The sequence below is a fragment of the Bombus bifarius genome, unplaced genomic scaffold (assembly GCF_011952205.1).
Source record: "Bombus bifarius isolate JDL3187 unplaced genomic scaffold, Bbif_JDL3187 scf7180000008490, whole genome shotgun sequence".
NCBI lineage: Eukaryota > Metazoa > Arthropoda > Insecta > Hymenoptera > Apidae > Bombus > Bombus bifarius.
In genome coordinates this window covers 11,227-25,022 of record NW_022884681.1, presented here as the reverse complement: position 1 = coordinate 25,022, position 13,796 = coordinate 11,227, and the positions used below count along the sequence as shown (strand labels likewise).

Below are 13,796 nucleotides of genomic sequence, written 5' to 3'. Positions count from 1 at the left end.
ACAACACCGGATAAGATGATCGATCTGTGCAGTGCGATCACACTGCGAGATGTTCGCCTGTCAGAGTGGAAAGTTCGGGGTCGATACGTTCAATGATCGGAAAGTTTCTCGACCCGAAGAAGTCGGCGAATATCTGATGTAGAAAGCGAACCCCATGCAACGGTATCGACTCGATGGATCGTGAAAGCGAGTGAGAGAACGGTTATCGATTCTCGAGTCAGCTTCGCGTACGCATCCTTGACACGATCCACTTGCACCCGTATCTAGATACCGACCTAGTTAATCGTTGGTTTACCGTTTCTTACGGTGAACCGAACGCGAGGGAGGAGATTTTTTATTTTAAACGCAAAATGTGACACGTACGGCAGAGTTGCTACGCTGTGCTCTCGATTCAACGATCGATCATCGGGTACGAGCCCGCGGAACAAATCGTCCGATACGCTTTGTGAAGTTACGTCGAATCAGTTTTTGTAACTATAGAACGAACGAGTCGTGTGTTAAAGCCGGCTACGATAAGCGCACCATAGACCAACTTTCTTACGATTTCTTCGAAATGTTGACGATACGTTATTTGGTGTATTATCTATACGTGACTCGATTTCTAGAAAGTCTAGTCTTATCGAATTGAAGATATTCCTTTTCAAAGTCGAAAATTTCGACATGTAATTTCTATGGAATAAGCCTCTGCAAAAATAACTTTTTAATTAGTGACGGAAAAGCTCGTTGATACGTTGCGTAAAATAGCTAGGGGAATCTTAAAAAAAAGAAGAATTCAGCTCGGACCTCGTGGTTTTAGAACGAAAGGATCGTAAAGTATACAATATCGGTAATTTCGGCATCCAAACTGCCGTGTACTTTACAACATTGCCATTCTCTGTACTTCTGAATTGTTTGTCAGTGCGCGTAGTAGAAAGTACAGTCAGTCAAGAAATTTTTTCCTAGAGAGAGAATCTCAAACGTGCACGAAGAATCCTTAATATGGAATATTAGAGTGTCAGCGTGTTTTACTTTTGATGGATACTGTCACGCTACAAATATCTTAATTAAGCTGTTTTCCAGTTCTCGACATTTTTGCTACACAGTCCGTCGTTCTAACGAAAGTGACGCAACGATCGTCATCGTTCCTGTTTACGTCGCTTCGATAACAAAAGAAATCTTGCCTTCTTCTCTTTCGACCGACGAGAGAACAACTAACGACCAAACGCGAAAATAGCTTTTCACCGAGAAGAATGGAAGGTTCCGCGAAGATCCTTTTACTTTGTTAAAGATTAGCAGTTTTCGTAGGAATCCCGTGTGACGCGGATATTATTATTCTCCACAGACGACGAGTCGCGTGTATTTAACCTTCGATTTATCGATCGTCCAAACCTGTGCAATCAATGAGGAGTGGGTGAAGTGCGTCCTTGGCATTGTATTAAAAATAGAAGCAGTCTCGAAAGGACCTACGCACGGTAGGAAATGGGTTTAGGGATTAGGAGAAAGTGGATGATCGTCGACGATACGTATTCTTGAAAACTCGATCCTCCTCGGTTTGGAAAGCAAACTAAGAACGGCGACGCCCCTTAAATGCATTGCGCCTCAAACATATACAGACAAACATATAGCCTGAATTTCCGTGTATTTTTGGAATGATCGAAAAGATTCGAAAGATTGCTCGGAAAGTTCGTTTCGATATACATTTCGATTCGATTACATTTATTGAATTATATAGGTGGTATTTTGTTCCACGACCTTCCTCCGTCTTTCGAGCGACTCGATTGTTCCATCCTTCCAGAATCTCTCAGGCTTCTCGGCGAAAAACTTTTCGATACGACTTTTTATGTGGAACAAAGAGTTAAAAATCGGAAGGAACTTTGCGAGCAGCGTTCAACGAGTGTAATATTTCACTAAAAGTGAATGAGTACGTTTAAAGATACTTTTAGTGACGTTTTTTTTTATGTAATATACTTGAAAATAATTTCCCCGATGGAGAGGTACTAAGCAAAGTTTATTATTTTATTAAATTCCTTAAAAATCGGAACAAATTTTCTGAGCGATCCATATTATATCACATATATTGGTAACGGTATTATTCAAGCATGTAATGTAAAAACACACTTGTAACACTTCGTTTATAGCATGCACTGCTTCTGTTACCGTTTTAATTAACAGTAGTTAACGTTTTTATAAGATACCGCGTGAAATACGTAAGACGCGAGTTCGCGTCTCCCGACCGCAATGTCTTAAGACGCTTCCGATCCTTTGAAAGTCAAAAGTTCGTGCCTACTTCGCTTTAAGGACAAGGAACGATCGCTATTAAATTGCTTGCTTCTAATATTGGCCGAGAGATACGATGGACAAGCACTTTCGTCAATCTTTCGTCAATCTTTCGTCGCACGCTCGCTCGGAATAACCCCCCCCCCTCCCCGCAGCGAACTTCCCACCGTTCCACGTCTTTGCTTTCAAACAAGAAATTATATACTTGTTATCGCGGCAAATCTTTCCTCCCAGATGTTCGGGAATAGTAGTCGGAGCACGAATCGATATCGTGGCATCGTGTTTTTTTCCCTGATCCCTGCCTAACGACAACGAGATTTAGAGAGTAGGAAACTGACCGAGTAAAGTCGAGCGGGGTTACGTAATCGCACCGGGAGCGACGTAACCGCAGGCAAAAGAAGTTTTTTAAGTTGCGGTTTCCTTTTAACGAGCCACTCGAGAGGGACAGATTTTTCAGGCGAGCTGAAATGTAACGTGCAAATAATTCGACGAACGCGAGTCCGCTGTTGCAACGTTTGCCGTTCTTGTCAACGATCAGCGTCAAGATCAAACACGAAAGAGGACGAGATACGTGAAACATCCATAGTCGTCGAGGCGCGCTCAGTCGATCACTCGACGTCGCTTTTGTATCCCAATCTCACCCGTATTCGATTAATCCGCAAAAAACTTTGTATCCTTGCCAGCGTGAATCCGGGAGCGACGTCTAAAGTGACACGAAATCGCGTACAAGCCTATCTTCGAAAGATCAACCAACTAACTACGGACAGTTTCCCGTTTCGTCTACATCTGATGTTTTTCTCCTTTTTGCGTAGCGTGTCTCAACGGCGGAATCGCGTTTTCGCAAAAAGTGAAACGCGGTCGCTCAACACGAACGTTTTCCTTCTGTCGGTGAAATCGCGAAGACCTTTTTCTTTCACGATGAAAATCGAGGATGGAGAAGACGCTTTGCCATGCTCGAAGAAAAATTCTTTTCCTTTTCGATGACCGCTGATCTACTTTGCCCGCTCGTACACCGATTTCCATCGAAATTCTTTCGACGTTTACCTGGGCTGGGCGATGGAAAGCGCAGATTTTTTAAGCGTTTGGTATATTCGAACGATCGTTCGATGGCGTATATGCATTGTGTAGCGACACGGTCGCGCCGCGAAGCTGTTTACCGTTCGTAGGTGGAAATCGACGTGGAAACAATTGACTCGAGCCGAGACAACGAGCTCGCAGGAGAGCCTACCAAACGTGGACAATTATTTCTCGATGAACGACTACGCTGCCATTTATGGCGTTCGCCGCTGTCGTTCTTGACCATCCAGCAGCTGTCTCGCGTTATTTTACAGACGCATCGAGGATAAAAGATTCGACGTTGCGCTCGAAGGCCAAAAGATGCATCGTTTCGAAAATTCGGAGACCCTGTGGTCCGATCGAATATATAGAAATATTATTCAAATCGGTTTCTCCATAAAACCTCCACCGACGGAGGCCCATAGAAGGAAACTGTACACCGCGAATATCATAGCTCGTTCGATATATATCGATATATATACCGTGCAGCCAACAAAATACACCATCGTCGATCACTTCTTTTGTCTCTCCCTTTCTCTCTTTCTCTCTCTTCCCATTATATGGATTCGAGCGGAAAGACAAGGCTCGCCATCTGGCGTTGGCCGTGTTAAATAACCTTAAAACTCTATCGGTTCCCCGTTTATCGTCTACTTATTGTTAAAGTTTGCGTGTTTGAATCGCGACGCTCCGGGATTATCTAATGAGCATGTGCGTACACGGAAGAGCAACAAGAGAGTTTCTTCTTGCTCGCTGTTGGATAAGGTGATCGGAAAAAGGAGGATGGAAATTACAACGGCGGGAATAGGAATCGAGTCACGCTACAGGAAAGAATCTCGAAGGATCGAGCAACCAGTCGAACCTTTCCAACCTCTTAGACGAGAAGGCTGCGAAAAGTACGTAAGGTAAACGGGGCGAGGCTTTCGTACGAAAGACGGTACGTTTGCTAGCCGAGAGTGGAGGATTAGCAGCTACATGGAAAACGCGGGCTTCGATAATACGCGTCAGAGTCTGCGGCGAATTGGCGAAATGCCGTGAACTAAATTCACGAATAATTATAAACGAATGCGTTTAAGAAAGTGGCTAAAGTTAGACATCAGCTAGCGAGCGTAGAGTTCGCGGTCAATCGGATTCGCACGATTCAAGGTGAACCGATAACCCCGACGAGCCGTGAGCGAGGAAGCGTCGATGGTTTCTTACCAACGGATCCCACAGGTAACCGCGAGCTCGCTCCTATTCCCGGTAACGTTACCCTCGTCCTTTGTCCCCAACGAGTCGCGTTTGATCTACTCGTTACGATTATAGCGTTACAAGATCGTAAATGCGCTTTTTCAACTTAAAATATCTGTGCAAGTCGGGGCTTTCGCGGAGGCTGGTTTGGCTGCTTCGACTCGTCGCTTCGAGAACTTAGACGATCGGACGGTGTTACGAGAAAAGACAGAACGACGACTTAAAGTTTCGCCGGTTGCTTCCTCGTCGGTATACTTCCTTCCGGAGATGAACGAGCGAAAGAGAGATCGTTCGATCGATCCGACTTGTCGTTGCTCGATATTGCCGACTGAAACCAACAATTACCAACGCCAACGATTAAGCGCGTCGGAAACTCGTACCTCGTCGACGCAAAAGAGAAGCTGGCACGGCTCGTGGGTAAAAGAGAGACGGAAAGAAAGGGGGAGTGACAATGGTGGAGTGTCGTGCAAGTCGAATTAAACTCGACTGACGTACACGTATGACCTTTATAAACGAGTCAGCGCCCATGCAATCCTGGACGACGCATAGTCCAATTGTCGCCGCGATTTGACGAGCCGGTAATGCTAGACATTCTCGTCGAACTTTTATGAAATCGATCGACTAATTCTTCTCTGCTCCGCCCCCCCCCCTCCTTCCTCTCACCAATATCTAAAGAAACTTAGCTAAAACAGTCGATGGAATTCCGTGAACCAGAGACGATACTTAGGCGATTCAAAGCGGTACGACTCGAAATACGGGTCACTGTCGGCGTCGACTACGCCTAGATCGCTCGAAAATAACTAGTTGCGATTAAACGTACAGTTCGCTACGTTTGATCTGGCGCAGTGCAACGCTGGCCAATTTCTCTCCGATTATCGAAGCTTCTCTTCAAACTTAACCGATCGGACGGACCGTTTGCATTTTACTGGTAAATGACGCGAGAATATAGAAAATTCGTTTACTAGCCTGTTCGCTAATACGAGCAAGAAGAAGGCAAAAATGGACAGCGTGCCATAGTTTGTACGGGCCAGATCGACGAACACCGGATGTACGAGGGTTTCGGCCGTTTAACCGGCCGATAAACGGATCGCGCGTCATCGACCGTACTACCGAATAAGTATGTTCTGGCGAAACCATGTATATATGTTCGATGTATCCTATCGAAGGTCTATGGGACGGTAAACCGGGCAGCGTTGTACGCGGTCGAGGAACTGACGGTCGTTTCTGTGACGCATACGAAACGAAGACGTGAAAGCTCGGCCGGTCCGGAGAATAAAGCGTTCGACGGCCACTACCGCCGAGAGAAAATTCGAAAGCAACCAGTCGTGAAAACCTGTTCAGCCGAGTCATCGAGTATCGTTCGTGTCCTGATCCGCGACAACAGAATGCCAGCTAGTCGATCGAGGAAAAATCGAGTATTCGCGTAACGATCGCGATAATTTTCGATCGAGTAAACATCGCGAATCGATGATCGATAATCGATATCCCACGAATTCGATCGTTCGGGTTCTCGATTATCTCATCTTATCGAGAAGCGTTACGTTAGTACACTGCGATACCTCGAACCAAAGACGTCACGAAGCACCTTTAGAATTACGCGTTCGTCACAACAGAGCAACATTACCAAATAGACACGCTTACGCTCGGCGGACGACTACGCTCGCGGTAACCGTATTCTCCGCGGCAACGACCATCTTTTTATCTTCCACGATACCAGTTCTACGATTCTGTTCGCAACATCAACGCGTGGTTTCGCCAGGTCGTTAGGCGAATTCGTTTTTCGGTTACCGCGGACGTAACCATTCTTCCAGGCGTAATCGTTCAACCTTCAACCATACCCTTAACACGTTTTGCGTGACAAGGCACATTATCGACCGACGAAACGGCGACCGTGTCGTTCCTGCGGTGATTACATTTTCTTCGGTCAGAGAAATGGAAAATATAGTTGGAACGCGAACGTACGAAATCGCAGCTCGAAGAAGCGTCTTAGAGCGCGCGCCAACCGATCGGAGAAGCCTGACATTTTCAAGCACCTTATGGTGCGCGGAAAGGACACGTTCGCACGAGCACGCAGACACGGCGTGCCGTTTCGTCCTCGAGAAAGAACAGTTACGATTACACGAGCGTAACGAGCTTGGCGTTCCTCATGTTTTCGTACTTACTTTGGAGTTTGTGACGTGGTCGGCCGGCACTGATTCTGGAACGGTTTGCAAAGTGCTCCGCATACTAGCGGACATTGTAGGCCAGCCAGTTTCACTGCCTCAAACCCTCCAACGCTTCGACGATGCACCCTCTCCCCCTACGCCTGAAACAGAATGTACGAACCAACGATTAAAACTTCCTTTTCGGGAACTGCTTTCGGAATAGATTCAACGGTTCATGAAAATGTATCTCCATAAATCTGAAAGACGGCCAAAGGTACGGTTGTCCTCGCGTCGACGGTCATCGATGCGAGATCCGATTTAATAAGTTTGGTCCATCGATCATCGACCGACCGTCCTTTGTTAATAACGCGGCCAACCGAATACGTTCGTTTCGAACGGCAAAGAGAATCTGCTTCGTCGCGATGCGTGCGTTTTTTTCACGCGACGCTCGGAATCTACGCGCTACGCTGAGAATCCGAGCGTGGATCGAACGAAAATGTTTTCGATTCGTCGGTGACGTTACCGATCATCGTGACGCACGGTTCAGGAACATTGCCAAATGTCTTCGATCCGAGAAAAGTTAGTGCGATCTATTTGTCAGCCGCGTACCAATTCCGTGAAAAACGGACTATCCACAATTTCCAAGTTCGATCTATCTTCGAGAGAAGTTGGGCGCAAACCCGAGGCTCTACGATTCGGTACGCGAACGGGGACGTGAATCCTGCTGCGTTAAGTCAGCCATAGAAACCCGACCTGTACAGGTAGGCGAGAGAGTGAATCATACCTTGCTACCGACTGTACATCGGAACGTAACATCGGGCCAACTTTGGCTCTCGTCTGTCTGACCCGTGGTAAAAGTCTCGCGCTTTGTGCCGGTCTTTACGCATACAGGCTCGTGCGATCGGAGGTAACGAAATCTCGGAAAATAGGAAAATCGCGTGCGAACGTATCGACTCGGGGAAAGCGGCGGCGTTTCCAACGGCGAAAAAGAGAAAACGATAAACTTCGCCGCGTGGTGTTGTATCCGAGCGTTCCAAATAGACGTTGCTTCTCCGTGTGACACTCGCGCACTGATGTTCGCTCGATTACCTTCTCGTCGACACTTCCACCGTGTGTCTCCTCGGACAAAACCAACTTTTCCGCGAATCGATCGAACGGTAAGAGTCGGAAAAAATGGTCATCGAAGCGTAAACGGTGGACGGCGATAATTTCAGTTTGATTTTTGCCAAAATTTCGATCCAACCATATGGAAGGAAATCCCTGACAACGAATACGAACGGAGGCCGGCTACACGATAGCAAAGAAAAGGAAGTTATCGATGAAATCGCGCGCCTCGTGTCAACCTTATCGAGCGTGTACGCGTTCGGACGTTCGAACGCGAATTTCTCGGGTGAAACAAGGTTGGCGAAAGTCGTCCCTCGCCACAGAGATTATTAGTCCGTCCTGCTCCGTTGCGAACATCAATCTCGCAAACGTCACGATACGAAACGATTCTGCGTTGCTGCGACTAATTTCGACCGGTGAATAAATTCTCCAACGTTCGCTGCAACGAACACCATTCGTCGAGACACGAAACGCAAAGCGACGCGCTTCCGCCTTTGGTCGACCACTTTACAACGGGAAAGCCACAGACCGACAGCTCCAACATATCAAATATTAAGGACGTGCGCGCGTATCTCGTGTATCCACTGCGCGTATCGTATCGGAGATAGTAACCACGCGACAAGATCTGTCAATGGGCTCGAATCCGAACGAAGGAGAAACAGGTGTTTGGAAGATAATTTTATTCGGACACCTGCGAGGCGTTTCCAGCTAATAATAGAATCAGCGAGGGCGAGCGCGAGCGAATCGTTGGTGAATCGGTAAAACGCGGTCGCGTTCATATTTACGCGAATCGAGGAGAAGTTCGATTGGGAATTTCGCGGCGAAGGGATGACGCGTGCGCTAGTAGCGTCGAAGCTTGAACCGGCTGTTGAAGTGCGCGCACGACCGTGTCTACGATCGTGACTGTACTCGTGGCCGCGGTACGAGAGATCGCGAACGCGGCAACGATTCTCTCGTTCGGTCGAAGGTGGTTTGCACTCGGAGCGTCGCGTCGGGCGAAATTAGGTTTCAGACCATCCCTATGAAGTGGGTCAGCGGTACACGCGCAACAAGAGGTGGCCGCTACGACTACTCCGAAACTTCTCAAACCACCGGCCACCGCCGCCGCTGCCGCTGCCGCTGCCACCGCCGCTCCCTTCGCGATCATCTTTACACGCGAACGAAACGTTATCGTTTCGAGCCTGAGAATCTAACGAGCCGACGCGACTTACACTCAACAGAGTGAGAAAAACGCGTGCGCGTTTCCTATTTCGGCTCAGTGATTCGGTGAATCGCGAGGAAAGTTTCCCGTTTGTTTTGCTTCGCTTTGTTTCGCCTTTCCGTTAATTGTAGCGCGCTAGCCACGGACCAAGACTATTACATAAACTCGCGAACCAGGGTTCCATAACGTAATCCAAGAATAAATCGTTGGCTAACGAGTAACAACCAGCACTCGCACCCCTCTCCCTTTATATATCCTACCTACCTGTTCCCCTTCCTATCTATTTTCTTCGCTGGCTCGTTCACTAGGAAAAATAAAGTTTCAGATCGATCGAGAAAAGAACGGCAAAGAGACAAACGTGACGCTAAGCGGTGTAAACTTCGACGATAATAATACCAAGCTATTCGACAACAACCGGCGATACCTAACCGACAAACGCGCGCGTGCTCGTACGCAGAGAGATATACATACATACACACACATACGTATATAGGCACGTACATAGACAGTCGAAGTACGAGTAACGACAAAATGCCAAGCTTTTCGCGCATCGAGCGTGTTTGCCTTTTAAGAAACGGTGCGCAATCGTTTGGAGAACAATGCTCGGATATCTCGGTGATCGTGAACCGATGGTTGTGAAAGTACAGAGGGTTGTTAAAAATGATCGATGCACGGCGATATCGTTCGAACGAGTCGCGTTAAATTCCATCGGCATCGTCCGATCGATCGTCGTGATGCAACATCGGCTTGTCGTTGCAAATTGAATTCTCGCAAAATCGGTGCAAGTTCAAAACGAGCGAACGAAATCGAAATAAGGAGAGAAATCGCGACGAAAAGATATTTTACGACGGACGATTGTAACAGTTTCGTACAAGACGGGGAAACGCGATGATTCACGAATGATCGAAGACATCGATAAATCGATATTATAGCCGGTGATCGTTTCCCTGAGTTGTGACGCGTCGATCGAAAAAGGTTGATAGCATCGAGAAGCGTGAGTAACTTGCGGCGAAAGGAACAAGGGGGTCTGAGACAGGTAAAAATATATTTCGATTACGACGTGCAACACGTATGTACATATATATGTACATACATATGTTACGCGAGAGAGCGATCTTGACAACGAGTAAACGTTGGTTCGGCGACGTGACCATTTTTCCTTCGCTTTTTGCAGCCGAGTCGGTTTCACGCACTTTGACTGTTTTTTTTGGTGTGGAAACACGGTATTTCGGTGGTCGTGTATACAGCTCCGACATCGGAACGATACGTCAACGAGAAACCCGGCCCCCGGTCAGGCTCGAGGCATGCTCGTGACAGACGCGAACGAACAAAATGTGGGGTTAGGTCGGCGAACGAAAGCACGAGTAGGTGAGAGAGAAGCAGTGAGAAAATACGACGAGAGTCGGAGTCAAGGGGAAGAAGCGTTTTCCGAGTTGAGAGCCACATCGGAGGAGACGGCAGAGAGAAGGAGAAATGGAAAAAAAGGAAGCAACTTCTCGCGACATGGTTCGCCGGCAACTCCTTCCTCTCGAGCCTGATTTTTTTCATACTTACCACCACGTTACACGACCGTGCATATAAACGAGCGATATGGTACGCGCGAGCGCAATTTCACGTATATGTAGACGGAAACACACGCGCATGCATACACGCCAGTCGTACGAACGAAACCCACACCCACTTGTACTGCTAGGTAGGACGCAACACGGGGATATATCACTAGTCCGTTAAGATACGTACGCGTCGAGATGCATATACACGCGTACGAGTACGAAAGCAGCACGCGTTTATCTAAGGTAAAGTCTCAGCGTCGAAGTCGAGGTGCACGACGAAGACAGCGGTGGAAGTGGCGGCGGCGGCGGTGACGGCAGCGGCAGCGGTGGTAGCAGCACCAGCGGCTGTAGCAGCACCAGCGATTCAAGCTTCGTCTGCCGCATGCAACGAGTCTCCGATCTGAGATCGGCGACTAACACGAGAAATACACCCGAGAGACGATGGTGATCGGGTACCTCGGAGGCCGCACATCGGTACTCGCTCGTGTATAAAGGCGTGAGTGAGTGAGCGCACGCGCTAGCTCGCTCACACGCTATTTTTCTTTCTCTTCTCTTCTCTTCCCTTCCTTTCCTTGCTCTTCTCTTCTTTTCTCTCTAGACAACGTTCCCTCTCGTTCGTTCTCTTTCCACTACGCCTCCTTTCCTATCTTTCTCTTACTCTTTCACTCTCTATCCCTCTCGTGTGCGCGTATACTCTTTCACTCGGTCGTTCTCTGTCACTCTCTTTAGATGTCCGTCAGTAACCTAGAAAGCGGTGGCGGCGGCCATTCAGGATTACGGGACTCCGTCCGTACGTCCGCCTTGTCCGACCGATCGACCGAGGGGATACAACCTATGTTTCGTTCCGATCACGAAATCCCAATATTTTAAATTCGATTCGACCGTTATGACCGTTGCGATCGATTTGACTAATTCGACGATTTTCACGCCACGAACTCGCATAAGCACATACTCCGTTTTCGACGGTCGACGACGTCGACGACGTTGCTTTCCTAACGGTGAGACGACGAAAATGCAATCTCGACCATGTGATTGACCTTAAAATCGTGAAAACTGTCCACAAAAATGACACTGTACTCCTCGAACGCAAGCACTACTCACTAGCCGCGATCTTGGTTGAGAGAACGCACCTTCGCCACGACAGATCGGCAAGAGCACTACGGAACTATGGGTGTGCTCCTTTTGCCAGCGTTCTTACGTTTAGCTCGTCGCGAAATAAATCAAAACCGAGCCGATCCTTTGATCGAGCGGCTTCGATACAAGAGATATTTACCCATTTGTGACAGATTTTCCGTACGAGACGCACCACATTAACGACCGTCCCCCACCTATTACCACATACAGACATTACCACACTTCGATTTTTCAAGATGGCGACGCACCGTCGTCGGGTCGAAACACGATGCGGATGGGCCGTAAAGTCGCGGCGCTGTAATCGTACTGATCACGGACGCTACGCGGCGGCGAACGATGCGATAACCCGCCAACATTCGAATCAGCTATATATTCTCGCGACGCGTTTCCTACCATCAACGACAGAATTCCCGAATTCGCTTCGAACGGAGGAGATGTCTAGGAAAAATATCTCGTTTTCATACTTTTCTACGAATATTATTCGACGAATGTACACTGATACAGTTTAGCTTTGTTCGTTTCGAGTTTAACCTCAAAACATGGGATACTTCTGTCAGAGAGTCGTCTAATCGATAGCAAAATATTTTTGTAACAATTCCTCGTATATGTCTTTGTCGGTTTTCAAGAATAGACAAAAGATTACTCTATCCACCTGCAATTTCAAACAGCTATCAATATCTTGACACTGTACATCGCACTGGAACGTTGCCATATTTCGTCAAAACGAAATCTTACGCTGTCTTTGTTGTCGAGTAGGAACTTCTTGACCGTTGATAAAGCCACTTTGGCTGCTGGTCTTTGAGGATATCCATAAATTCCTGTTGATATACAAGGAAAAGCAATTGTGCGCAACTCGTTTGCTTTGGCAACTGTTAAACTATTTTCGTAACACTCCTTCAACTTTTCTGGCTTTTCACCTTGCGGACCAACAGTATGAATGACATCTAAAAAGTTACACCCATGAAAATACAACCCCTGACTGTGAGTTTGTCATACTAACGCTTTGCAGGCAACATATAAGCCCCAGTTATTTTTGCTTCACCGACACGACATCCTCCCAGAGTAGCGCACTCTTTCTTTAAATTTGGTCCAGCAGCTTTGTGAATAGCTCCATCAACTAGGGAATAGATATTTTACATTTCTCGATATACCGGGCTATACTTTATCGATTCTTATTTCTAGGTAATGTCCCTATGTATGAATACCTCCACCGCCGCCGAGAAGACTCGAGTTTGCTGCATTAACGATCGCGTCTATTTCGAGGGAGGTGATATCTCCTTGCCATATCGAAATTTTCTTAGCCATTTCCTCCTCGACCTTTTCGACTTTCTCGGGATTCATTATACCGATATTTCCTTTATTTTTAGTCCAATATTCCGCCCACGTTGGAATTTGGTCCAACGTAATTACGCTCCCTTTATAATATTTTCTTTTTTCTTCTAGTAGCATGGTCAAGAATTTCTCTATTCAACAGAAATTCAATGATAATCGACGACGTTTCGTGTCGTTGTATTTCCTATCGTTTCTACCAACAGAACAAACAACCAACAGCAATCAAGTGTTTGCTCTATTTTAGAACGATATAATTTACATATCGATGTTCGCGATCGTATCGAACGATCGACAACATCAGTTTTTACGTAACTATCGAAATAAATAAAATGATCGTTTGCCTTACGTTTCTCAACTTCGAACGACATCTTCGCTTCAGGATGATTAACAGACGTAGCAAAACTCTTCTGAACTAAGAAACGTTCAACTATGGATCGAACTACGGCGGTAACTGCGAAACGATCGACGACGTTCGCCTGGAAATCAAAAATAATTCTCCTCTCACTACGCAATTCACTTGGCCCTTGATATCCCCTCGTCCCTTACTCTGAGTGTCAACATAGTCTTCCACTCGAAAAAATCGTTAACGACTTTTACCGATCATCGAATTCTACTTCCTCGAATCAAAAGTTCAAGCCAATTTCGAACCTTTGCAGCTTCGTATAGAATCCCAGTTTACACGACGAGAACTATGCCAAAGTCTTGTTTTGTTTCTATCTCGTCTGCGGTCGTGACCGGTGAAAACGTAGTTGGAGGACAATCGTTGCCGCAACGAAACTTACATAGAGA

General features: G+C 46.9%; 2 protein-coding genes across 17 annotated transcripts in view; both read right to left on the bottom strand.

Annotated features, from left to right (window-relative positions):
• LOC117213061 (serine/threonine-protein kinase MARK2-like) overlaps window positions 1-11,966 on the bottom strand; it is a 49,429-nt gene extending 37,463 nt beyond the window's left edge. For 8 of the 14 annotated variants that reach the window (XM_033458303.1, XM_033458301.1, XM_033458304.1 and 5 more), the window contains exon 1: window positions 6,702-6,844. Coding sequence is in view for 5 of the 14 variants with exons in the window: in XM_033458316.1 (XP_033314207.1) it covers window positions 6,702-6,776 (75 nt within the window). In the remaining 9 variants the exon portion in view is untranslated. Of the gene's footprint in view, window positions 1-6,701; window positions 6,845-7,467; window positions 7,486-10,542; window positions 10,666-10,728 lie in introns of those variants that run through there. The other 6 variants (XM_033458316.1, XM_033458315.1, XM_033458317.1 and 3 more) reach the window with 6 other exon arrangements.
• Window positions 11,967-12,130: 164 nt separating this feature from the next.
• On the bottom strand, window positions 12,131-13,796 carry LOC117213062 (ADP-ribose glycohydrolase MACROD2-like). 3 transcript variants are annotated; one of them, XM_033458323.1, is made up of 6 exons: window positions 13,656-13,796; window positions 13,354-13,483; window positions 12,881-13,138; window positions 12,676-12,792; window positions 12,411-12,619; window positions 12,131-12,327 (listed from the first exon to the last, which is right to left on the bottom strand). In XM_033458323.1, exons 2-6 carry the CDS (start codon window positions 13,373-13,375, stop codon window positions 12,241-12,243), a joined length of 693 nt encoding a protein of 230 aa, XP_033314214.1. In that variant the 5' UTR covers window positions 13,376-13,483; window positions 13,656-13,796; the 3' UTR covers window positions 12,131-12,240. The 3 variants fall into 3 exon arrangements, with proteins under 3 accessions (XP_033314214.1, XP_033314213.1, XP_033314215.1); XM_033458322.1 differs by having other exon boundaries at window positions 13,554-13,781; XM_033458324.1 differs by having other exon boundaries at window positions 13,605-13,779.